Source organism: Myxocyprinus asiaticus, chromosome 10, assembly GCF_019703515.2.
Source record: "Myxocyprinus asiaticus isolate MX2 ecotype Aquarium Trade chromosome 10, UBuf_Myxa_2, whole genome shotgun sequence".
NCBI lineage: Eukaryota > Metazoa > Chordata > Actinopteri > Cypriniformes > Catostomidae > Myxocyprinus > Myxocyprinus asiaticus.
Window position 1 is genome coordinate 34,666,742 of NC_059353.1, and position 27,932 is coordinate 34,694,673.

The 27,932-nt window shown below is 37.2% G+C and overlaps 2 protein-coding genes across 9 annotated transcripts in view; one reads left to right on the forward strand and one right to left on the reverse strand.

Moving 5' to 3' along the window:
- Window positions 1–1,605: 1,605 nt before the first annotated feature.
- Window positions 1,606–9,822, forward strand: gpr161a (G protein-coupled receptor 161a). The gene is made up of 7 exons (XM_051707882.1): window positions 1,606–1,666; window positions 2,070–2,457; window positions 3,885–4,293; window positions 4,894–5,612; window positions 5,729–5,836; window positions 8,633–8,749; window positions 9,199–9,822. The coding sequence occupies exons 3-7, from the start codon at window positions 3,932–3,934 to the stop codon at window positions 9,474–9,476; spliced, it is 1,584 nt and encodes a 527-aa protein (XP_051563842.1). The 5' UTR covers window positions 1,606–1,666; window positions 2,070–2,457; window positions 3,885–3,931; the 3' UTR covers window positions 9,477–9,822.
- Window positions 9,823–10,011: 189 nt separating this feature from the next.
- LOC127446730 (DDB1- and CUL4-associated factor 6-like) overlaps window positions 10,012–27,932 on the reverse strand; it is a 72,148-nt gene continuing 54,227 nt past the window's right edge. Inside the window, exons 13-21 of one of the 8 annotated variants that reach the window (XM_051707866.1) lie at window positions 22,820–23,072; window positions 21,281–21,387; window positions 20,852–21,185; window positions 20,636–20,677; window positions 18,245–18,383; window positions 17,848–18,004; window positions 17,669–17,757; window positions 15,618–15,723; window positions 10,012–11,993 (exon numbers count right to left, since the gene is read on the reverse strand). In XM_051707866.1, the coding sequence (XP_051563826.1) occupies window positions 11,935–11,993; window positions 15,618–15,723; window positions 17,669–17,757; window positions 17,848–18,004; window positions 18,245–18,383; window positions 20,636–20,677; window positions 20,852–21,185; window positions 21,281–21,387; window positions 22,820–23,072 (1,286 nt within the window). In that variant the 3' untranslated portion in view covers window positions 10,012–11,934. The remainder of the gene's footprint in view (window positions 11,994–15,617; window positions 15,724–17,668; window positions 17,758–17,847; window positions 18,005–18,244; window positions 18,384–20,635; window positions 20,678–20,851; window positions 21,186–21,280; window positions 21,388–22,819; window positions 23,073–27,932) is intronic. The other 7 variants (XM_051707871.1, XM_051707868.1, XM_051707873.1 and 4 more) reach the window with 7 other exon arrangements.

Sequence of the window (27,932 nt, forward strand, 5' to 3'; positions counted from 1 at the left end):
CCTCAACTATTGACTCATCTACCACATCCAGGCTGCATCCGAAAATGTAGGTAGTCTAATCAGTTAATGGCTTAACTGACAGTTCTTTTGAATGAATGGAACTCTTATGGAAACGGGTCTCTGAACAGTTTGAAAAGCACCTTATTTAACCTGCCTCCGTATACAGCCTCCGAAGGCAGCATTTTCCTGGTTTCGGATGCAGCACCGGTTTTGTGGTCATGCCTAAAATATTAGGGGTTAAGGGTAGGAGTGGGTGTAGGGTGTCTGTGGGACTCAAAATAAACACAATAAAAATGCTGCAGTGATGCTACTATACTGTATATTAGTATTTAAACAGGGGTGTAAGAGTATCTGCCACTATTTGCACTAGAGTGCAAATAGCATCTAACGCTATTTGCACTTAGTGCAAAGAAGATGCTTTTTGTTGCTTTTTACACATAGTGGAAATAGCATCTGTCACTATTTGTACTTAGTGTAAATAGCTTCTATCGCTATTTGCACTTAGTGTACATAGCATCTATCACTATTTGTAATTAGTGCAAATAGCCTCTGCCTTTTTTCTCCATTAACTAAAATCTTGTGGAGTTTTGTGTTCCTTGCCACAGTTGCCTTTGGCTTGCTCACTGGAAAGATAATAATTTTTTAAGGCATGATCTTCAGTCGCTTTACTCATTTAAAACCACACAATGATGACTTTAAGACATCTCTGCATTTTCTGTTACAATATAATTTTCTGTAAAGCTGCTTTGAAACGATGTATGTTGTGATAAGCGGCACGCTATACAAATAGAATTGACTTGATATCCATACACTGTGTTTGTTGTGTTTATTTGGAGTCACCCAGAATCCCCACAGCTACCCCTCAATAATAAGTTAGATTTTGGTTTGTTTTTGGTTTGTTCACCAAAACTTTATCGTATGCCTTCAGAACAAGGCATGAGACATCTGAATTATACTTTTGCATCCTTTTGAAGCTTGAAGAGGTGGTCACCATACACTGACATTTTATGACATCACTGAGCAAAAAAATTATTATTATTTTTTTTTTTTTTTTTATGGTTCCCTTTGTGTAAAGAAATTCATATTGGTTTAGAACAACACAAGAGTGAGTAAACAGTTAGTGAATTTAAATTTTTGGGTGACCTTGCCCTTTTTTCTTTTCATTTTTTCATTTTTTTATTGAGGAAATTTTGTTCCAAGTTAATGATTAATCGTCTTAAATAAATATCACAAAATACATACTGTCCGTCTCTCTCATGTGTCTCTTTCTCATGAACACATTTGCTTTTAACAAAAGGGAATTGAAAATCGCTTACTTCCAATCAGCAAATCATGTTCGAATCAGTCTGATTTTATGAACCTATTGCTAAACTGATTCGAGATCAACCATATATTTACACTGATGCAGGGGTTCAATGGAGAGGGATATGGTTCAATGTGGGATCAAGCGCCCCTAGCGTCAAACCGCAAAAAAAATTGACGAAACGAAACCTCGTTTGCTGAAGTCACGTGACTTATCAAGTTTGATACGCGCTCCGAAGCACCGATTCGAAACAAAAGATTCATTCAGGTTTCAAAGCTTTCAGACCTTTCTCAAATGAACGGATTCAAAAGACTGGAGTGGAGTCAGAGATTCCCGCAATCTCGCGCCCCTTTTGTCACACAGGTTGAAAACCCCTGGTCAAGGGCAAATATATCAAGTATATCAGGACTGAACTGTTGACAGTTTTTTTTCCCTTTTTTTCTTGTTTTCATAAATAGCCCATTTTTTGTATTATTGTAGCTACTATGTGCATACTAACACAAACAACACCCAGATAAATATTCAATTTATTGTCTACTATGGAAAAATCAATATCATATTAGAAATAATCTTACAATATGTAATAGCCTTTCTCCTTTAACATTTTTACAAAACACTACAATATTGGCTCAAAATCATTTATGAAATGAAAAACAAGCCAGAGTGCCAGATCAATGTGTGTGGAAACTTTCCTATTATTAATAGTTATTTTGTAAGGTATGCTTTGTATTTTTCTATCCATTGATAACCGTTTGGGACGTTACAGTGCGGGATATTCTGTCGGTGAGAGTGAACCAGGCTTGAGACCACCAATGGACTGCAGCTGTAGCGAGGTAGAGATTGAGGGAAGTTTTCAAGACTTAGTCCCGACTACCGACGCCATTGTGACGTCAGAACAGCCCCTCTTTATTCAACGCCGATTCGACCGCAACAAATGAAACATCAATGGGATCATTTGATACTTTGTAGCTGCGTTGTATTCAAACGTCTCGTTTCAGAACGCGTCTTCTGCCATGCGAGCGTGAGAATCTCCAACATCTTGCAGGAGGTGAGAAAGTTTAAGAATTAAAGTTAGTCGCCGTTCACTAACAAAGCCAGAAGAAGAAAGTGGCCAGTACTCTATAGCGGGATGTAGCCTGACCTGGAGAGAGTTGGTATGTTATCCATTCATCTGTTCTTTCACCAAGCTAAACTATACATTTTGAATGCGAATGGTGGGGTGTATATCTTCTGTGCAATGCAAAAAAAAAATAATAATAATAAAAAAAAAAAAAAAAAAATGTGGCTATAGTTAGGAATTTTTGGGAATGAAATCTGTGCGTTTCTCTATCCCGAGTGGTTTGTCAGCCGTTTGCTGATCTCATTGCTATGGTTTTTCATTAGACAGTCATGGTAAACAGTTGTTTGGAGAGGCCTGACAGATTCATATACAGTGGCCCCAAAGAGTATTTGGATACCTAAGCCACTCTTAAACTGTATAAAATTAATTGAATTAGCAAATTATCAAAACGAGTGACATCTGCAAACAAATATGACCTGTAGGCTAGTATTCATGATCACCATGAATATGTTCCACTAATTCGACCGCCAGAAAATCAATCAATCTATCAATCTATCTATCTATCTATCTATCTGTCTATCTATCTATCTATCTATCTATCTGTCTGTCTGTCTGTCTGTCTGTCTCAAACAAAAACAAAGCAAATTACTTTTTGTGATATGTTTTGTTTGAAAATTTGCTATTTCCCCCTAAAATATGTGCAAGTTGGGTTGATATTTTGTTATATAATGCAATGGCATTTATACATTTTTAAGTGTGGCTAATGTGTCAAACCTTTGGGGAACACTGTGCTGAGCCAGTTCATATCTTGTGTATTATTATGCTTATTAAATTACTGTTAATACTAGTCAGCCATCTACAATATCCCTACCTACTAACCTAATGTAACTTTAGGGAATAATTATACAAAATTAAATTGAGATCTTGCTTAATTTGTCTTTATTATATTATAGATGTAACATTTCAGGTGTATATTCTGTTCATGTTGTCAGTTGTGAATGTGTAGGATTCTTACAAATAGCACAAATATGAGCACAGATGGTCTCAGAAATCTTAACAGCTCGGTTCTGTAACAAATAGCTCATTGTACGAATGTGAGTAATCCACTGGGTTTTGTAATGAAATCACCTTGTTTTTGTAAAGCTTTTCAGTACAACCTGGAATGAACCCACCGCACCAAATCATTTCTCCTGACATATTATAACATTCAATAGATTTAGAGTGCTAGACTGGTTTGATCATTTAAGGATTTAATTCGTAACTTTCCCTTTAAAGTACTCAAAATATACAAAAACTACTGGTACATGAAATAGCGCAAAGATGCTAGGCAGAATGACAGCTTCAGTCACTAATCACTTTCATTGCATCTTCTTTCCATATGATGAAAGTGAATGGTGACTTAGACAGTCTTGCTGCCTAACATCTCCTTTTGTGTTCAACAGAAGAAAGAAAGTCATACGGCTTTGGAATAACATTTTTGGATGAACTATCCCTTTAAGTTTTTCTTGTATCTCTGTACAGTTTGTCAACATGTTTGTCCAGTCCTGGATACCCTACAGCCTCCCATAATGAACGGCACTAAGAATGGGACAGCGATGGCCAACACCACTAATGGCCTGGACGACAGTGGAGCTGTGGTCCTGGAGTCTGTCTCTATAATCATCATAGCCATGCTGGCATGTCTGGGGAACCTGGTCATTGTGGTGACGCTGTATAAGAAGCCCTACTTACTGACACCCAGCAACAAGTTTGTTTTCAGCCTGACCTTATCTAATTTGCTGCTTTCTGTACTAACGCTGCCCTTTGTAGCATCCAGCTCGGTGCGCAGGGATTGGATGTTTGGGGTGGTGTGGTGCAACCTCACAGCATTGCTCCATTTACTCGTCAGCTCATCCAGCATGCTTACACTGGGGGCCATAGCCATTGACAGGTCAGTCATTATGTTATCATACCCTGTAGATCCAGCGATAATATTATGAAGTGAATACACTTGACTGTTAACCTTTAGACCACTCATACATTTTGAATAATTCAGTTGATTCAAGAACAAACTGTATGTGGCCAAAAGTTTGTGAACACCCAATCACCACAACCATATGTGCTTTTTGAGCATTTGAATGCACAACCATTGGCATTAATAGGCAGTTGGTCATCCCTAACAGCTTCCACTGGCTTTCTACAAGATGTTGCAACATGGGTGTGGGGATTTGCTCCCACTTACTGGCTCAGAGTCAGTGTTCCAATGTGGTTCAGGTCTTGCTTCAACATTTCCATTGTGTTTGTGAATAAGAAACACATTTAAAAGGTCCAATCTATTCATCTTGAGCTCTATTAATACACAAACCTAGAATTCACACTCTCCGGCCCATCTGAGACTCTTAAAAGACCATATTCAGCATTGATGTGATGTGAATTTGTAGCTTGTGAATCTTAGAGAAAGGCGCCCTTGTCATTTCATTGGTTAGTCGTGTGTGTAGGTGTCGAGAGAGAGAGGCTAATGTTTGATATCACTGTCTGTCCCTAATTCTAGGTACTATGCCGTGTTGTATCCCATGATCTACCCCATGAAAATCACGGGAAACCGAGCTGTGCTTGCTATCGTTTATGTGTGGCTCCACTCCCTGGTCGGATGTCTGCCGCCACTCTTCGGATGGTCTGCATTCGAGTTTGACCGTTTCAAGTGGACTTGCACAGTGGCTTGGCACAAAGAGATCAGCTATACTGCCTTCTGGGTTACATGGTGCTGCCTTCTGCCCCTGGTGGCAATGCTAGTCTGCTATGGCATCATCTTCCGCGTGGCCCGCATCAAAGCACGCAAGGTTTACTGCGGTAGTGTGGTGGTGGCTCAAGAAGAGTCCAGCTCTCAGAAGAATGGCCGCAAGAACTCCAATACTTCCACTTCATCTAGTGGTAGCCGCAAGAGCCTGATCTACTCCGGGAGCCAGTGCAAGGCCTTTGTCACCATTCTGGTGGTGCTGGGGACGTTTCTGACCACTTGGGGTCCATATGTGGTGGTGATTAGCAGTGAAGCACTGTGGGGTAAAGACAGTGTTTCTCCACAGATGGAGACATTGGTGTCTTGGCTGTCCTTCACCAGTGCTGTGTGTCACCCACTTATTTATGGACTGTGGAACAAGACCGTACGTAAGGAGCTGTTGGGCATATGCTTTGGCGATCGCTATTACAGAGAGTCTTTTGTTACACGACATAGGACCTCTCGCCTATTTAGCATCTCCAATCGGATAACAGGTGAGGCTTTTAATGTTTTCACAGCTGTCATTAGATTTATGGGATTCTTTATCTGCATTTTTGTATAGGCGTAACCTGATGTTTGGATATGATATCTGAGTGTCTTTGTTTAATAGATCTGGGTATGTCTCCTCACCTCACGGCCATGTTAGTGGGTGGTGGGCAGCTCCTGGGGCGTGGCAGCAGCACAGGAGATACTGACTTCAGCTACACACAAGACTCTGGTATGTTATCGACACACACAGATCTTCTGTTTATCACACAGAGTTCAGAGTTCAACCTTTCAAAGTAATAATTAAATCAGCCTACTTTCATCTATAAAATATAGCGAGAATTAGATATTTTGTATCCAGTCAAGAAATGTGTTCATGCATTCATCACCAGTAGGGTGGATTACTGCAATGGACTACTCACCGGCCTTCCCAAAAAGACCATTAGACAGCTGCAGCTTATTCAAAATGCTGCTGCCAGGATTCTCACCTGAACCAAAAGATCTGAGCATATTACTCCAGTCCTCATGTCTTTACACTGGCTTCCAATTGTATTTAGAATTGATTTTAAAGTACTATACTCGTTTATAAAACACTCAGTGGCGTAGGACCTAAATACATTGCATGCTTGTTGAATATAAACCTAACAGACCTCTTAGATCATTAGGATCAGGTGAGGGTGAGGCTGCATTTAGTTATTATGCCACCCGCAGCTGAAACCAGCTTCCAGAAGAGGTCAGGTGTGCTCCAACAGTAGCTACATTCAAATCCAGTCTGAAAACATCGTTTAACTGTGCATTTATTCAATGAGCACTGCGCTGCACTTACTGATTGTACTGCATCATTTTATTTCTGTATTTTTCTTTTTATTTGTTTTAATAATTTTTTACTTTATTTTATTACTTTTTATTCTTATTTCTTGTTCTCAATTGGTTTTAAAATTTATTTTATCTTGTATTTTCTTTATCATTTTTATGTAAAGCACTTTGAATTGCCATTGTGTATGAAATGTGCTATATAAATAAACTTGCCTTAACTTGTCTTCCCATTTAAAGAAATAGTTCACCCTCCAAAAAGAAAATTATGTCATTATTAACTCACTCCCATTTGACCTTTTCTTCCGTGGAACACAAAAATGAGATGTTTAGTAGAATATCCAGTATACTCTTTCCCATATATTAAAGTGTATGGAAAAATGGCAAAAAAGTACCATAAAAGTAGTACATATGACTTGTTCGCAATATTGTTAAGAACTCTTCTGAAGCCATGTGACAACTTTATGTGAGGAAAAGACTGAGTATTATTCACTGAAAATCTCCACAGTGTCTCTCTAATCTCATTCACACTTCCACATATTCAAACTGGTGCGTCACGGATCAGTTACGAGATATACGTCAAAATAATGCTGTTTGACATCATTGATGTCGTTGACTGGTGTGACTTGCCATATTTGAATATACAGCAGGGTTTCCGTTAGACAGTAATTACCAGTTTTTGACCGTTAAAATGTGAAAAATTGTTGAACACAATATCCGGTGAATATATTAACACAAAGCATCAGCAACTCCTTTAGTTTATGCCACAAGTGTGACACCATCCCAGTGATGACAGCCCTTCGCTGCCACGGAGGTTTTACAGTTTGCAAAAATAGTCATAAAAATCAATGAGCCACGGTGAGAAATTATGACATGACCTAATGATTTTTGTTATTTTAATATTTCTTTGTGAACTAAAACATATGTTGCAAATTGCAGTTTAGCTTTTTGCTTTGCCCTCTGTTTTTGCTTTTAATGTTTTTTTAATTAGATTCTAATACCATGACTGCCATTTAAAAAACAATATTTTTTTTTATTGTTTTGTATTGTTCATTTTACTTGATTGTGTCATTATTATATTGCATATTATGCATTGTCCATTCCGTTACAGACAGACACAGACACATTGGCTGGCACCAAAATGTCTTAGCAGAAACTTTGATAGACAGTATTGACAACAAATTAGATGTGGTTGCGATGAAATCTTTCAGTGAATAATGGCTGAAGTTTCGATCTGTCCTCACACAAAGCTATCCTATAACTTCAGAAGACTTGGAATATTGCGCGTGAGTCAAATGGACTACTTTTATGGTGATTTTAGGTCCGTTTCGAAGCTCTGTTTGGTGAGAAAGGCCATCAAATAACAATTCAATATAATAAATCATTATAAATGTAATACATATGAGTATAATAATTCAGATAATTACAGTGCATGACATTATTGTGGCAGATGAGTAAAGCATTGATAAACGAAGCAAAAAGTGGCTTTAGAAGGCAATATATAGTTTTATTTCTGTATTACTGAACATAAGCCTATCATTATCTAAAATCTTCAGCAATCCATTTTGCACTTGTAAAGTGCACAGAGATCTTTGCACAGAGAATTCATCAAATCTCTATATAGTGCAATATTTCGGGTGTCGGCTATTTTGTAGTAGTGTCCCAATTATGAGTAAACAAATCTTTCCCTACATTTGTGCAGTCATTATTACCCATAATGCACTCTGATTTTGAGTGTACATCTGACAGTTTATTGCCTATAATGCACTACGGAAAGGACTGACGAGCTCGGAGAGAGTGCGTGCGCAAACGAGGGAGGACAGTTTACAGCTTCCTTCATTCCTGCAGTGTTTTATTTCATGCTGACTGTATTTTTATTTTTTGACAAATCATTCCTTGATTAAAAAAACGTAGTAAAATATAGTGAACCAAAATCATACAGATACATTTTAAAATGTATTTATATAGATTATAGATAAATTGAATCAACAGCCCTTTTATAGGTGTGTACAGCAGAGGGCTCATTGGCTTGCATACATTTGTTATCAAGGCGTGCCATTTGAGGAAACACCGAGCCTATGAGTATCGTATAACAGACAAAGACGGCAAAGCTCAGCGACTCTCCCACAGTGTCCAGACTGGTGTGGGTGGTGGTGGTGAACAGTGTTAAAACTGATATTTGATTGAAAGATGCCTGCTGTGATTTATCCTCTAGCTACAGACATCATGCTCTTGGACAGCTACACCTCGGAGCCCTCACACTCAGCCCACTGTTCTGCCAATAAGAGAAGTGCTGTCACATTTGAGGACCAAGTGGATCACATCCCTAAAGGTATCTAATGTGGTCCTATTATGACTATCACAAGTCCAAAAACAAGCACATAGAAAGTGGATACTCGCACTAGTATGTAGTTCAGTAGAACAAGGCATAAATCAAGTGCATAGTCAAAGCATAATCTGTGATTATGTTTGAAGATGTGGGTAAACATGAGACTACTGTGATCAAATTGCTTAAATACCTTGTCTGTGCAAAGTTATATCCACTATTTTTTTTTGTATGGAAGTATTAATAGAAGTGCCTTAACAAATATAAAAGCATCATGTTTCTGTTATCCCTCAACCTGTAGAATTCCATTGCCATTTTTGCTTTGACAAACTGATGAACGAGTCAAAATGTTTTATCTTATTTTGAATACTGAACATTCCTTTAATTTGAGGATGAAGTATCATGTTAAGGTGTCAATATTTTGTCTCTTTTTTCATGCTTCCAATTTTCTCAAGGTGATCCCTCAACAGTACAAGTGACAGCAGACATCCACAAGTCTTTGGACAGCTTTGCGTTCTCTCTGGCTAAGGCTATAGAGAACGATGCCAAGCTTCAACTCTTAGGGGAATGGACTCAAATTCCCACCAGCCTGTTTACAGTACTAAATACACAGAGAGGTCCCCGATATTTGGAAGGAAAGAGACTCAGGATGGAAAGCATTGATGAAGGAATCGTTAAAGATGATGATGATGAGGAGGAGGAGGAGGGGCCAGGGCCAGGAAAAAATAGTTGATAGTTCCATGTAGTTCCTTGACTCTGTGACATTAAAGGACCAGGTCATTGCCTTGAAGGTACAGAACGTTAATGAAATGTTTACAAAAACATGTGCAACGCATGATTTGTGTAATTTACATACTAGGTAAAGAACATGGAGTATTCCCTGGCGTGACCAAAGACTTGCAATGATTGTGAAGTGGATGTACCTTTTAAATGTCAGGTACTAGCCCTACTGTCACCAGAATAAGTTATGCTTTGTAAAATTACAAAAGATACTGTGAAAATCATGTAAGGACCTAGTATATTACCACTCTTTGGTGCTATGTGTATTACATTTATGCCTTTCATACAAGGAAGTTGTAACCATTCCATTTTATTGCTGTGTAGTAATTATGTACGGTATTATGGAATGATTTTGCAAAATCTAAAATTCTCAAGAAAAGAAAGGAGATCCATGCTAAAGGAGATGCTCTCCATTTACTATTTCATGTTTATTTATATTAACAGGTTCCATTAAGTTTAAAGAAAAGGAAAAAAATAAAAATAGCATAATGTACACCAAATCATCTTGCTGTGGACTTTTTTCCAAAAATGAAAACCTTTATTCAGGCCCTCATACCCTTAAACAGTCATTGAATGGACAATAGGGCAATCATGTACTGTATGTAAACATGATATCTGATTTTAATAAAAGGTAGAATGTCCCTTAAAAAGGCATATTATTTTTATACAATATATCAATATTTTTCAGTGGAAAAGATTAAAACCCTATGCCAAGTCTTTGGCCAAATGTAGTGGTGTTGGAAAGCAAGGGCAATATGGTTGCTTCTAGGGATGCACTGATGTAGCGGCCCGCCGATATTTATCGGCCAATTATTGACTCAAATTAAACCATTGGTAAATTGGTTTTAAACGGTAATATAAATAACCAATGGTTTATTTATAATTAATTATCACACTTTGTAAAAACTGTGAATTCAAATGCACAATCCAGAAATAATTATGAATGTAGAAGGGTTGGCACTCCTAATAACATGTAATATTTCATTTTTAATCATTCTCACATTAATAAAGAAAAACCGTCGTTACAGACATGAACGTTGTGAAAGCAGCATTTACCTATACATGATGAGGTAAAACCATCCAAAACGCTTTGAAACCAGCCAACTTTGACTTCAGAGACATTGGTATGCTATCAATAAAGGCTGCATGATTGAGTTAAAATTGAAATTGCAGTATTGTCTTGCACATTTACTAAATTAGACTGCAATCAGCAATTCAGTCTGTGCTCCAGTCAGCATTGTGTAAACAAGCGGCACCCTGTAACAGTCTGTTTGAATTATCCATTATACCACAATAGAACTTAACCTGTTGATGTTGCGTAGAGTATGTTTCGGCCTTTACGGGAAATTATTTATGACAGTAATTTGTATACTAATATCAGTACATAAGTGTTTCGAAGGCTACAGATTACAAGACTGTCTGCCAAAAGGCTGCTATTTGCAGTCCACAACAAATTATGTCTAAGTTCTTGTTTTGTTTTGTGTCTGTCATTAAATTCTCTATTGGTGCTCCACAAGCTTTCAGTCACTACGCATTTAATGTCTTCTGGTACATCTTTAAAAATAAAATCGGAACTTAATTGGTGGACAAACATTTAAAAAGATGGCTTACATTCCTTAACAGTGCTGAATGAGGTTAGAATAGAATGGCACACTAGATTAGATAAGATATTTCATCTGAGTGGCTTCCATTAATTACATGTCACTTTGCAAAACGCTCAAGCCAACAGCTGCCAAAACAAAGGCCATCTGTGCTGATAGGAGTGAGAAACACGACCTGCCAACTAATGCTTGAATCATTTGGCTAGATCGCTGTAGGTTTGTATGCATTGACTGATCAGAGCCAAAACCATTCTCATTTTAATAATCTTTTATAAACATTCTGCAGTACAACAATATTTAATGCCTTTTTTTGGATAATGAAATATTGCATGTAGTAGGCTACTTAGGCAGAGAATCCTTGTGCAACATAAGATTTAGTAATGACAAAGAGCCTTTTTTTCTTTTTTTCTTTTCTTTTTTTTACACAACATAGTTAAGTGAACGTGTTTTCAGCAAACTCATGTTTGACATGCATAATTCCTGGTAAACAAACAATCTGAGTTTTTCTTTTGAGGCTACAATAAGATTTCACACATAATAACACCATTCAAAGCTCAACCATTTGCTTTTCACAAAACGAATATTGCACTTAAATAGTCTAAAGCACCAGCCATTTAGACTGGTCTTCTAATTTCTTAGATATCAACTTGTTTGCATGAGCAATTTACCCTTATATAGAGTAATCAGTAAGAAAGTCTTATTAAAAAATAACAATGCCAAAAACTAAGGAAATATTCTATTTTGTAACTTGTACAAATCTCAAATGCTCAAGTGCACTGTAGCAAAAACACATTGTTCTGAGCGGGAGAGCTACTGTTCATCCTCGTTCTCTTGTCCAGAGCCTTCCGAACGGTCACCCTCCACATGGTCTAGGAAGAGAGAGAACAGGAAGAGTGGTCAGTTATTTAGATGGCTGTTAAAAGTGGTAAAAACAGGTGATGAACACCAATATAAGACACACCTAACTGACTTGCTTTGTTTGTATCATCAAAGGGTTAATTAACATGAACAAAGTGGTTATGTAATTTAAATTATGGCCTTTTTGACTAAGGGACTTCTAAGTGTACTTCTAAATTTTGACAAAATTCATTTTCAAAAAGACAAAATTTCTTTCTTCCGGCTAAAAAGACTCGGGAACATCCAAGGTTAAGCAACCTTGTTGGGGGGTGGCCTTGGTAACTCAGCGAGTAAAGACACTGACTACCACCCCTGGAGTCGCGAGTTCAAATCCAGGGCGTGCTGAGTGACTCCAGCCAGGTCTTCTTAGCAACCAAATTGGCCCGGTTACTAGGCAGGGTAGAGTCACATGGGGTAACCTTCTCGTGGTCGCTATAATGTGGTTCGCTCTCAGTGGGATGCATGGTGCATGGATGCCACGGAGAATAGTGTGAAGCCTCCACACGTGCTATGTCTCCGCGGTAATGCACTCAACAAGCCACGTGATAAGAAGTGAGGACTGGCGGTCTCAGACGCGGAGGCAACTGAGATCCATCCTCCGCCACCCGAATTGAGGCGAGTCACTACACCACCAGGAGGATTTAGAGTGCACTGGGAATTGGGCATTCCAAATTGGGGAGAAAAAAAATAAACCTTGTCCAATTAAATACTTTAAAGAATGAGAACTCCCCCTACAACTGTTCAGTGTTCTAACTGGTGCCAATCATGCCTTTACAGGGCACTTCGAACGGAGCACTATCCATGCTGTACTGTTGTTCCAAACTGAATTTCCAATAAGAATCGCTTAAAAAGTAAGTTTTGACCGACCATTACCACCTTTCAGCCATCTGAATCTCTCACAGTGGAGGGTAATTGTCTTCAAAGGGAATAGGGCATAGGGATAATCACTTCTGAATGGGAACAACACGGGAGCTGGACGCAAGGGAAGTTGCTGGAGTTTTCTTGGGATGTACAGCTCGAGTAAGTGTTCTTTATTCTTTATGCTTAGTGTATTGTGATTCAAAACATGGATATATCATCTTTTGTTTGTTTGTTTTTTTTTCTCCCCTTTTTTCTCCCCAATTTGGAATGCCCAATTCTTGAAATGACTTGAACTTGAAATGTGTCAGTGAGACATTTTTTCTTTTTTTGTGAGCACTCTGTCTTAAACATACAGCTACATACCATCATTACAGAGTACAAAACTGATCCAAAAATAAGGTGACCATAAAAATAGTATGCGAAAAGATAAGATACATAATACGTTTCTGTTGCTGTATTATTGTAGTAGAATTATAATAAACCAAAAATTGAATAATTTGTTAATATGAACATTAGGAACATTATAAATGTTATAGCATGCTTATAAACAGTGTTAGAGGTATTTAATTTACCTTATTAAAAATCTGATATATGGCAATGAATATACATATAAAACTATAGTTCAAACATTTTGACATGCATATTCAAATTACACTATTATTTGGGAAAATATATGTTACATACATGAGAGCAGCCATTCTTGCAGTATTTTGAAAAATATGTTGTTGCATACATATGCATGTATTTGACTTTTTTTCTTATCAGTGAAAACCATACATGACCATACCAACTTTAGGCCTGTGTTTTACATATTGTGATATATCAGATTTATGAATGGATTTAACCTGAAAACTAAGTGAACGTCAAATGTTCCTGAAATATATATTTACATTGGACTAAAAAAAAAAAAACATAATTTATTCATACCGAAAAGCATTACTGGGAGCTGAAGTGCGGCTTGCTGAATAATGCTCAAGCCTGATAAAAATGCAGAAAATAAGTCATGAAAAATATTACTTTGTGGCTTACTTTGTTTAAAGGATAGCAGAAACAGCACTTGTCAAAGCATAGGGCTTTTCACTTTTTCTCAAGAATAATCTAGGGAAGGAATTAAAACACTGTCGATATAAAGATGCAACAAACTCAAATAGAGGGAAAATATAAGCAATGAATCTGCAAAATATCTGCAAAGATCTACACTTTAAGAGGTATGTTTATTATTTTTTACATACATTTATAATTGTTTATATTTTATGTACATATTCTGGCCAACTTTGTTTTCATAGATTTTATTTTTAAATAAACAATTACACATAGTTATGCGGTAATTGACATGAAATTTTAAGCACTGTCATCAGTGTCCTGCTGTGAGACATTTTCTTCATCTAACTATTTTAAACAACATTTTATGATCTTGTATAGCTATATACAGGGTTGGGAGGGTTACTTTTGAAATGTATTCCACTACAGATTACAGAATACATGCTGTAAAATGTCATTTGTAACGTATTCCGTTAGATTACTCAAGGTCAGTAATGTATTCTAAATACTTTGGATTACTTCTTCAGCACTGGTAGATTTTTTCACTTGTTTTGACTACAAAAACTCTGCCAGTACAGTAAGACAAAATACACGTTAAAAATACATTCTCTGAAAAACCTAAATATCTTATGCAGTGTTGTTTCTAAAACAAGATAAATCAAATTGATTTTGTTTTAAGGATTTTTTTATATTTTTACAGGAAAACAATACAAAAATTATCATCAAGAATATGATTTTTGCCCTAATATCAAAGGTTTTACTAGAAAAAAAGAAATTATGATCCAACGTGAATTTTCTTGATAAAAAAATATGATCGTGCCTGGTAACATGTGCATGTAAAGTGGCTAGAAATAGCATTTTAGCTTAGCGTAAAGCTGACAATTTACACAACGTTTATTTCTATTTCTTCTGCTCCAAACTTTCTTCAAACTTACTTCTCTGTCTGCTCGTATGAATGTAACACATCATAAGAAAGTGTTTCACCGCTGTTCAAATGCAGTTGAATTCAGTTACTTATATTTTGTATTTTAAATACATAATCCCGTTACATGTATTCCGTTACTCCCCAACCCTGGCTATATATATATATATATATATATATATATACCTATATAATATATTATTATTATACTTGTTGTTTCCACAACCTCATTAACGAAGACAATAGTTTATTTGCACTTCTGGAAAAAAGTTGGTTAAGATCTTTAAAAACTTTGAAGAAATGCTGACTTGTCACAGCATATAAAATGCACACTTGCCCTTATACTTTCAAGTACATTTTAACCTATCATCTGTACGTTGGGAAAAAAAAGTTTTCAGACATGTTATTTGTCTGAACTATAAAGTGCTTATTTTTAGTGCTTTCTCTAAAAAAAAAAATCCACTCATCATATTTACAGTGGTTTTATATATTTTAAAGTTATGACAATTTTTGCACTGGTGGGCTTGCACTGGTTTTGCACTGGTGACTAGCAGTCAATAGAAATGTCTTCCAAGATCCCATCACAAAACAACATGTAAACGTTTGCGAGTTTCAAACGAGTGTTTTTTTTTTTTTTTTTTTTTTACTAATTTCTAAGTCGCTTTGGATAAAAGCATCGGCTCGATGAATAAATGTCAATGTGATTTTGATTGTTGTTTGTTTGTTGTAAGGATAAAATCAAGCAGTACTTGAAAAGGAAAATGAAGGTCACCTGTTCTGATGTGATTTAGTGATGCCAGCATTCTAAGCATGAAAGAAGCAGGGACGGTGATGGTGTTCCTCGTCTCTTCCAGCATTAACTCATTACGAGCAATCACCTAGATCAAAAATCACAACAATTTTGGCAGCTGTTTATGCAAATTTATGTAATGGGGAAATTTACTACTTTGAGATGCTAAGGGACGGATTACTACTATTAAAACAGCCTTAAATGCCTCTATGTAGTATATTTGCTTCTACAGCTCTGGAAAAAAAAATTAAGAGACCACTGCAAAATAATCAGTTTCTCTGGATTTACTATTTATAGGTATGTGTTTGAATAAAATGAACATTTTTTTTATTCTATAAAGTACTGACAACATTTCTCCCAAATTCCAAATAAAAATATTGTCATTTAGAGCATTCATTTGCAGAAAATGACAACTCGTCAAAATAACAAAAAAGATGCAGTGTTTTCAGACCTCGAATAATGCAAAGAAAACAAGTTCACATTCATTTTTTAAACAACACAATACTAATGTTTTTACTTAGGAAGAGTTCAGAAATCAATATTTTGTGGAATAACCCTGATTTTCAATCACAGCTTTCATGCGTCTTGGCATGCTCTCTACCAGACTTTCACATTGCTGTTGGGTGACTTTGTCACTCCTGGCACAAAAATTCAAGCAGCTTGGCTTGGTTTGATGGCTTGTGGCCATTCATCTTCTTCTTGATCACATTCCAGAGGTTTTCAATGGGGTCAGGTCTGGAGATTGGGCTGGCCATGACAGGGTCTTGATCCGGTGTTCCTCCATCCACACCTTGATTGACCAAGCTGTGTGGCATGGAGCATTGTCCTGCTGGAAAAACCAATCCTCAAAGTTGGGGAACATTGTCAGAGCAGAAGGAAGCAAGTTTTCTTCTTGTACGTTAACCTTGTACGTGGCTTGATTCATGCGTCCTTCACAAAGATGAATCTGCCCGATTCCAGCCTTGCTGAAGCACCCCCAGATCATCACAGATCCTCCACCTGGTCATCTAATGGTTAGACGGAGACCTGGAGAGGCCTTCAAGCCACAGTGTCTCATACCCACTGTGAAATTTGGTTGAGGATCAATGATGATCTGGGGGTGCTTCAGCAAGGCTGGAATCGGGCAGATTCATCTTTGTGAAGGATGCATGAATCAAGCCACGTACAAGATTATCCTGGGAGAAAACTTGCTTCCTTATGCTCAGACAATGTTCCCCAACTCTGAGGATTGGTTTTTCCAGCAGGACAATGCTCCATGCCACACAGCCAGGTCAATCAAAGTGTGGATGGAGGACCACCGGATCAAGACCCTGTCATGGCCAGCCCAATCTCCAGACCTGACCCCATTGAAAACGTTCATTAAGTTCATGAATATGAACTTGTTTTCTTTGCATTATTCGAGGTCTGAAAACACTGCATCTTTTTTGTTATTTTGACAAGTTGTCATTTTCTGCAAATGAATGCTCTAAATGACACTATTTTTATTTGGAATTTGGGAGAAATGTTGTCAGTACTTTATAGAATCAAACACGTACCTATAAATTGTAAATCCAGAGAAACTGATAATTTTGCAGTGGTCTCTTAATTTTTTCCAGAGCTGTATATATGGAGACAAAATTCTACCTGCTCAAATGGTGACAACCACTGGCCTGACAGTGCTTAGAGCTCAGGTGCCCTCTAGTGGGGATTTTAATTACATCTCAAAGCAAAGATTAGGTCTTTGTAAAGAATCAAGACAAAAGGTCAGAATGGTAAAGGGACAGTTTACCCAAAAACCGAAAATTATGTCATCATTTATTCACTCTTATGTTGTTCCAAAAATGTATGACTTTCCTCCATTGAACACAAAAAGAGATATGACAGAATATTAGCCTCAGTAAACCATTCACTGTCATTGTATGGTGACTGAAGCTGTCATACTGCATATTCAAGAACATCATATGGATTTGGAACAACATGAGTGAGTAAATGATGACAATTTTCATTTTTAGGTGAATCATCCCTTTTAACTACACAGAATCAAAATTGAATACCTCTTCAGCGAGTCCTTTGTTAAATGATGGTGACTGCTCTAAAGGCGACCACAGCTTGATGTCATAGTCAATTCCAGATGAAGCAAGAACTGCAAAAAGACAATATCAGACCAAATGATCTCAAAATAAAGCTTTTAATGGCTGTCTATTTATTGTTTTTAGGTCGTTTTTTTGCTCACTGGGGTCATAAGGGTGAGGCTGCAGGCAGTTGACCACATGGTTGTCTGCCTCCAGCAGCATCAGGTGCTCTCCCGTGTGTCTATCCCAGATGAAGATATGGCCACAGTCCGAGCCGCTCATCACAAAGTTATTACCCCAGAAACACGACTCCTTAATCTACAAACACAGCCAGGTCAACAAGGGCAAATTTTTGTGTATTGTTGTCTACAAAACATGACTAATGATTGATCCACTTTGCAGCTTACTCTGACTATGAATCGCCCACTTAGATAGGAAGAGCCTTACTTTGTAATTAAACCTGTACACCTTGACTCCAAAAATTGAGTCATTTGACAAGTGCTTGCCAATTTTGTGTGCAATATGCAATTTGTGATGTCTATGACAATGTCAGCGTACCATAGTCCTGGAGTTGCGGTGGCCCTTGTACATCATCTTAACTGAGGGTCTCCTGATGTTCTGGGTCTCGCTCTCTTCCATCTCCCGCCTCTCTTTTCTCCTGCGAAACAACTCCTGGATGCGGGCCGCAGCAGAGCGTCTGTGAAAGAGGGAGCACATGGAACATCACACATTTTATACTGCAAAATATATATGTACAATTACATTTAGCACACAACACTCAATAGCAGTTCTACAGAATATTATTCCAGGGTGGTAAATGACTAACAGCACTGTGCTAGACAGACATTATTTTGTCAGTGAGTACAGTGCCAAGAAAAAGCATGTGAACCCTTTGAAATTACTTACATTTATGTATAAATTTGTCTTAAAATCTTTCTTCTAAGTTACAATAATGAACAAGCACAATCTGTTTTAACTAATAACACAAATTATTGTATTGTTGTTGTACATATTGAATACATCAATGGTTCTCAAACCTGTCCTGGAGGCCCCTCAACACTACACATTTTGGATGTCTCCTCAATCAAACACACCTGATTCAAGGTGAGAATCAAGACTTAAATTGGGTGTCAGAAAAGGGCGATATGCAAAATGTGCAGTGCTGGGGGGCCTCCAGGACCAGTTTAAGAACCACTGGAATACATAATTTAAACATTCACAGTGTGGGTTGGAAAAAGTATGTGAATCCCTAGGCTAATGATGTCAACAAAAGCTAATTAGAGTCAGGATTTGGCAAACCTGTTATCCAATTAATGAAACAAGATTGGAGGTGTGGGTTAGAGCTACTTTGACTTATAAAAAGCACTCAAATATTAAACATGAATGGTGTCCATGGCAGGACAACATGAAGGAAACCGATGCTTTCCAACAAAAACACTGCTGCATTCCTGAAGTTTTCCAAAGACCACTTTGACACCACAACATAACTGGGAAAATGTATTGTGGACTGATGAAACTAAGGTTGAATTGTTTGGGAAGAACACGCAGCACTATGTATGGTGTAAAAATGGTACCGCATACCAACATTAAAACATCATCCCAACTGTTAATTACGGTGAGGAAGCATCAGGATTTGGGGCTGCTTTCCTGCTTTGGGGACTGGATCACTTGCCATCATCAAGGGAAAAATTAATTTATCAAGATTAGTTTATCAAGATATCCTACAGGATAATGTCAGTGTGGCTGTGCACCAGCTGAAGCTCATCAGAAGATGGGTGATGCAGCAGGACAATGATGCAGTAAATCCATTACAGAATGGCTTAAAAAAGAAAATCCACCTTTTGGAGTGGCCCAGTCAGAGCCCAGACCTTAACCCAATAGAGATGCTGTGGAATAACCTCAAGAGATTGGTTCACACCAAACATCCAAAATTTCTTCTAAACATTTTGCAGGTCTAATCCGCAGCTACTGGAAATACTTTGTTAAGGTTGTTGCTGCCAAAGGAGGATTGAGCAGTTATTAAATCCAAGGGTTCACTTACTTTATCCACAGCACTGTGAATGTTTAATGGAATGTGTTCAATAAAGACATGAAAGATTATAATTGTTTGCGTGTTGTTATCTTAAGCACATTGTGTTCGTCAACACTTGTGACTTTGATGAAAATGAGATAACATTTTATGACCAAATTAATGCAGAAAACCAGCTAATTCCAAAGGGTTCACATACTTTTTCTTGCTACTGTATATAAAAATATGAAAATCCAAAAAATCATTAAAAATAAAATTTAAAAAAATGAGTGGTGCTTGCTTTTGCTAAACTTACTGCCACAATGCTCGGATGTTGCGTGTCATTGCTAGGACATTGCTACAGTATGAGGTTGCTAAATTGTTCTGGGTGGTTACTAGGTGGTTGCTTACTGGTCCATATCAAGAGTCCAATCCCAAGTCTCTTTATTTATACTGGTCCCAAGATATGGCTCGAGTCCCTCGTATGGGATTGTTTTGCCAGATATACTGTCTGCCAGTCAGATAAATTCTTAAAGTAATAGCACACCTCTCCTCAAGCCACACAATTTGAGGTATCATTCACGTCCGCACAAGTGTGCCTCATCAAACACCTCTAATAATTATATCTAAGGTAACTTACAGTACATATACAGGCATGAAATTAATTTGCTCGGTTAATTTGGTAAATTTTTTCCCACCAAAAGGTCATCATAACCCACACATTTTGTACACTCTCAGGCAAAACTAATAATAATAATAATAATAATAATAATAATGTTAACAGGAAATAATACATTATAGGATAATTGGCATATTTTACACAGCCACACTATCAACCAATAAAAACAATAGATTTTCAACAAGGTTAATGAACAGTAAATTAATTAAGCACCCCTTGCAGTTAGATTATATTAGTGATCATCTCAGCAACATCACAGTACCTGATCATCCTATCACCTACAGCTGATCCTCTGAAATTAAATCTAATGGGAAAAGTAACATTTTACTTATAACTGTCCAAATCTCTGCAAAGAACTTGTTAAACATACTCATGTTTATGGAACTTCCCGTCTGTCAACACAATGTGATGATTTGCATGGTTTTAAACGCTCATGAAATTAAACAAAGCCACATTTTGACACGACGAGTGTCCATACCTCTGTCCCTGCCCTCCTCTATACCTGGCTGAAGGGATAAGGATGGGGTCATCATCGCTGTCTTCTGAGTCGTGATTATTGCGAGAGGTTTGAGCAGGACCCTGACTGCCCTCTCCCAGGGTGTCGCTCCTCCTGCACCGCACGCTCAGCTCCTCTGAGCCTGCAGCCTGGAGCCCCACTAAGGGACTAAGGGTGTCTTCAGAAGACAAAACCTCTGCTGGGCCCTGCAGTGGCGTGCTGTCCTGAGAGCTGACGGAGGCTTTTTCTGTGCCACTGTCTGCAGATACGCCCCCCTCGGGTGCGGGCTGACTCTTTGAGGCTGGACTTGAAGCTGCTTATGTGAGAAAGAGTGATGTGAAGGTTACCTCTTGGAGCTGAAATAAGCTTCACAACCTGTCATGCAGTGGGGGCATGTGGATGTTGACTTACCCTGCTCTAAGCTTTCTCCTCTGGGCTCCACTCTGGTCTGGCTCTCAACAACTTCCACAGGCTTACGTCCCCCACTGCTACCCTTGGAGCTGGACGCTGGACTGTTCCTGTGTATATTCACGGCAAAGTTAATCATCTATTCTTAAAAATAAACAAATGGACTGGTAACACTTTAAAAAAAGGTTCCATTTGTCAACATTAGTTAACAACATTAGTTAACATGAACTAACAATGAACAATACTTTTACAGCATTTATTAATCTTGATTCATGTTAATTTCAACATATAATGTAGTAATATACAACTTTTGATTTTAAAAAAATGTATATGTTAACATTAGTTAATGCACTATGAACTTATAATGAACAGATATATTTTTATTTAACTAACATTAACAAAGATTAATAAATGGCATAAAAAATATATTTTTCATTGTTAGTTCACGACACCTAATGCATTAGCCAATGTTAACGAATGGAACCTTATTGTAAAGTGTAACCAATGGACCCTTTTCACATTTTGGGGTTTAGAACGTGGAAGTTTACTATAGTAGGGTAAAGTTCTACAGGGGTGAATAGGAGACCATGCAAATATTATTTTTGTGTTTCCATTTGCACTATCAGCAAAACAAAAATTCCATCGTTACAGTTCCACGACTTTCCAAAAGAGAAAAAATTACACCAGTCAAAAGAGCGAAAGATGCCAAATTTACTGTCACTCCCTCAGCAGCTGTATTTGAAACCCCATCACAGCGGTGTTGACTGTTGTTTATAATTCACACTAATAATAAAATAATAATTCAAATAGTAATTCAAAAAACTAAAAATATAAAAAAAGTTTTCTAGATTTATGCTGCAAAATAAGGTGGAAAAATGTGATCACAGTCCATATTCTGGAAGGACAGAAACATCCAAAAGTAGCCATATATTCTGGTTGAATATTGTTTTTGCAAGCAATATAATGTTGCAAATATTTTATTATATTCTAGATGTTAAGCAAGTCACCGATTTTTGTTTTATTACTTTTTTGCTTTTAAAAGCGGGAAATCTTTCCCCCGTCTACTGCCTTTTACATCACATCTCAGGATGGTCATTTCAGATTTCCAGTTAATAAAAAAAAAAAAAAAAAAAAAAAAAAGAAAAAACTACAATAAAAAAAAAAAAAAAAAACATTTTATCCCATGTTTATTTTACTACTTGTGCGGAGTGGAAATAAAAGAGATTTTTGGAGAATTTTGGATGTTGCCTTAAAATTTTAGTTCAGTCAGGTCAGGTTGGGTCATAGGATATTATTTATGGGCTGGGTTTGTGCTTTAAGTTTGCCTTTACAGACCTCTAATTTTAGTATGTATGCCAACACATTGGTCATTGTAAAAAAATTAAAACAAAAACAAAAAAAAGAATGGAAAAATGAGTCTCTAAACACTGCACATTACAATGTGCAATTTAGAATGAGATCAATACATGTCATGACTTAAAAGCAAGACTCTTTAGAGGCAATATGTGTGCCATGGTCAAGGCTGATTCTCAGGTCACTCACCACTCATCCGTGAAGTCTAGTTTAATGGTGCTGGTGGTGGTGCCCTCAGTGCTGTAGTGCAGACTAAGGACTGGTTCTGCCGTGCAGGATCGCCCAGGCCCTGAAGGAGTACTGCCACTCCCACTGCTGTTGCCAGGGCTGGTGACAAGAGAAGGCGCTGATGTGGATGGCATGCTTTCTGTTTTCTCTGGGGAAGCTTTACTGACACCTGCACTCTGATCACTGATTATACTTCCTATTGCTTCTGCACCTCCTGGAGAGAGTAGAGAGAGGAAATGTATGAGGGTCACTGTGGCCTTTCCGTTTTGGGAAGGTGATTTTTAAAATTTCTGTAAGATTTAAAAGGAAATCATACATATACATACACATATATATATATATATATATATATATATATATATATATATATATATATATACACACACACACACACACACACACACACACACACACACATACACACAGACACACACACAGACACACACACAGACACACACACAGACACACACACACACACAGACACACTCACTGAGCACTTTATTAGGAACACCTGTACACCTACGTATTCATGCGAATATCTAATCAACCAATCATGTGGCAGCAGTGCAATGCATAAAATCATGCATATACAGGAGCTTCAGTTAATGTTCACATCAAGCTATCAGAATGGGGAAAAGTGATCTCAGTAATTTTGACTGTGGTATGATTTTTGGTGCCAGACGGGCTGGTTTGAGTATTTCTGTAACTGTTGATCTCCTGGGATTTTCACACACAACAGTCTCTAGAGTTTACTCAGAATGATGCCAAAAACAAAAAACATCCAATAATGAGACTTGTTGATGAGAGAGGTCAACGGAGAATGGCCAGACTGGTTTGAGCTGACAGAAAGGCTACGGTAATTCAGATAACCACACTTTACAATTGTAGTGAGCAGAATAACATTTCAGAACTCAGAACACGTCGAATCTTGAGGCAGATGGGCTACAACAGCAGAAGACCATGTAGGGCACTTTATTAGGACCACAGTGTTCCTAATAAAGTGCTTAGTGAGTGTGTATAAAAATATATGTATGTATGTATGTGTGTGTGTGTGGGCAGGTTTAAGTGGTTTACGAGGACTTCTTTTTAGGTTACAAACTGGTAATTACAAGGGTATTATGCTATAAATGTGGTTTATGAGGACATTTCTAGTGTTCCCATAATTCAAATCGCTTAAAAAAACAAACATACTAAGCGATGTTTTATTGAAAATGTAAAAATGCAGAAAGTTTTTTGTTTTTTGTGTATGTGTGTGTGTAAAATGTAAAAATGCATCGATGCATCGTGAATAAATATGATTGGTGGGCAGATGTGGCTGTGAACGAAAACAAACTTGTTCATTTATTATTACACTTTACAGTGAACGACAGGATATAGGGAATAGGGAGCGATTTCAGCTTAATGTCTGTTGATTATGGAAAAAAGGGTTTTAATTTGGTTAATGACACACGGCAGCCAGGAAAAGATAAAAAAAAATGTATCTTGCGCAGTGTCTCGTGCATGTAGCTGCCGCCTCTGTTAAGCTGTCCATTTCCCTATACCAACATGAATATAAAACTTGCGGTTACCACATACAATGTAAAACCGCCTTTACACACTAAAAAAAGATGGATCTTATCTGCCTGCACACAACATATTTCATTCATAATTATTGGTGCAATAAATGTTAATGCAACATTTTCAAAACTATTATGCTTATTCCACAGTTTACATACTGTTTGTTTTTGTGTTTGCATCAAATCATTATGTTGCATCAGACATTGTTATCCTTTATTCATAACAGATATCTATAATGGATGTAATTTATCTATATGTACCATATCATCTGTATATGTAACATATCATTCATATCTAAAATGCATGTAACATTATTTTTCTGTTTAATCTGTATATGCAGCCACATATATAAGCCAAACCATCGGTGACTCTAGTGCTCAAGTCTGGTGCATGTCTGTATGGTCTAAATTAAGAATGTTTAATAAAAACTTTTCATCTTTTTTCTGCATACTTTAAATAATTATGAATCGTTCCAAAACAATTGAATCGAGATCAAATTTGAGATTTCACAATACATCGTAATCGTTAGGTAAAGAACTGTAATCAAAGTCAGAGCATATTTACACCTCTAATATATATATATATATATATATATATATATATATATATATATATATATATATATATACAGTGCATTCAGACCCCTTCATTTTTTCACATTTTGTCATGTTGCAGCCTTATGCTAAAATGCTTTAAATTATTTTTTTTTCACATCAATCTACACTCCATACTGACAAATCAAAAAACAGATTTTTGCTAACTTTAAATGTTTAAAATTTTGCAAATTTATTAAAAAGAAAAAACTGAAATATCACACTGACATAAGTATTCAGACCCTTTGCTATGACACTTGAAATGTAGCTCAGGTGCATCCCCTTTCTCTGGATCATCTTTGAGTTTCTACACTTTGATTGGAGTCCACCTGTGGAAAAATAAATTGATTGGACATGACTTGGAAAGGCACACACCTGTCTATATAAGGTATCACAGCTGTATGCATATCAAAGCAAAAACCAAGCCATGAGGTCAAAGGAACTGCCTGCAGAGCTCAGAGACAGGATTGTGTCGAGGCACAGATCTGGGGAAGGCTACAAAAAAATGTTGGCTGCATTGAAGGTTCCCAAGAGCACAGTGGCCTCCATAATTCTTAAATGGAAGAAGTTTGGAACAACCAGGACTCTTCCTAGAGCTGGCCACCCGGCAAATTGAGCAACTGGGGGAGAAGGGCCTTGGTAAGAGAGGTGACAAAGAACCCAATGGTCACTTTGGTTGAGCTCCAGAGATCATGTGTGGAGATGGGAGAAATTTGCAGAAGGACAGCCATCACTGCAACACTCCACTGGTCTGGGCTTTATGGCAGAGTGGCCAGATGGAAGCCTCTACTCAGTGCAAGACACATAAAGAAGTACCTAAAGGACTCTCAGACTGTGATGAAATGAAGATTGAACTGTTTGGCCTCAATTCCAAGCGTCATGTCTGGAGGAAACCAGGCACCACTCATCCCCTGCGCAATACCATCCCAATGGTGAAGCATGGTGGTGGTTGCATCATGCTGTGGGGATGTTTTTCAGTGGCAGGGACTGGGGGACTGGTCAGGGTTGAAGGAAATCTGAACACAGAAAAATACAGAGATATCCTTAACGAAAACCTGGTTCCAAAAAGACAATGACCCTAAGCACACAGCCAAGACAACACAAGAATGGCTTAGGGACAATTGTGAATGTCCTTGAGTGGCCCAGGCAGAGCCCGGACTTGAACCCAATCAAACATCTCTGGAGAGACCTGAAAATGGCTGTCCACCGACAGTCCCCATCCAACCTGACAGAGCTTGAGAGGATCTGCAGAGAGAAATGGCAGAAAATCCCCAAATTCAGGTGTGTAAAGCTTGTCGCATCATACCCATAAAGACTTAAGGCTGTAATCGCTACCAAAGGTGCTTCAACTAAGTACTGAGTTAAGGGTCTGGATACTTATGTCAATGTGATATTTCAGTTTTTTATTTTTAATAAATATGCAAAGTTATCAAAAATCTGTTTTTTTCTTTGTCATTATGGGGTATGAAATGTAGATTGATGTGACAAAAATAATAATTTGAAGCATTTTAGCAAAGGCTGCAACATATCAAAATGTGATAAAAAAAAAATTAAGGGGTCTGAATACTTTCTGAATGCACTGTACACACACATATATATACACACACACACACACACACACACACACACACACACACACATTTATATTTAGAACACTCTTAGAAAAAAAGGTTCTTTGGGGTTCTATATAGAACCCAAGGGTTCTTTACTCAACTCCAAGAACCCTTTGTGGCAAAAAGTTCTAGTTACAAAGATTTATATTTTTGCACAAAAGGGTTCTTTGGGTTGACAATTGCTTAATGTATGTATGTGTATGCATATATTACATTATTGAAAGTTTTGTTTATAAATAGTTTTGAACACTACACTACATTACTTTTGCATTTGCATTTCATACTGCAGAAAAATAAAACTTTTACAATGTACTTCTACAGCTTTGGGTTTGATTAGAAAAAGATAAATGACAGATGATCAGATCCAATGTCCTTTCTTTTTCAGATGACAGGTTTCTCTTAGCATTAATATACAGTCTATGATATTGTCTATTCTTGACTCATTATTCAACAAAATAAGCTAAATGTTTTAACATAAACAGCAAACTGCTTGAGCGTGTAGCACTGTTTTCCCCCTCCTATCTACATAGCGTAAACAAGCATTTAAACCGCACGCTCGCAGACGCGCAACTCCCGCAAGTGATCAAAGCGTGCGAGCATCCTATTTCAAATTTTAATGGTCACGGAAAGTCGGTTGATTTGAAAGCTTGAGAGCAATGTTACCCTGGAAAGTAAGAAATATTCATTAATTATATGTTATTTTTTGCTCCTTGTCATTTATGACTTACATGTTTATTTCAGCAAGTACAAAGAATAAGTGTTGATAAAACTGTTTCGTCCAGGTCTGCGATACTCTACGGCAGTCTGTGGTTAGTATTTTCCAACTTGAATCACTAAAATCTCTGTTCTGGATTGTAATCCTGATATGAGGTTGTTATAATTAAATTTTCTTTTAAACAAGTTTCCAGGAGCACATAACAGTATTGAATTAAGCCAACTGCACTGATATAAAGATATAAATCAAGCTCTTTTCAAGAGTGTGAATAAGTCAAAGAGAGGAAGTGATGGAAATGTTTCAACTTCTCAACTTGTGAGTATTTGTTGTTTGTAGTTTTGCTGTGCAAAAATATGATAATTATGCATTTTTTTATTATTATTTATTGAAGGTGCCATATTAACTTAACGTGAGTTTTAGCAAAGGCCTTCACCTAACTCAGAGCACTTCTGAAGTTCTGGACATCAACATCATGAGAAGTGGAAGTCAAAGGGGACATTTGACTTCAAAACAATGACATAATGTCATAAAAGTTACATATTCTATTATTTCTCATTATTTTGCATTGCATCAAGGTTTTTATGATACTAAATAAT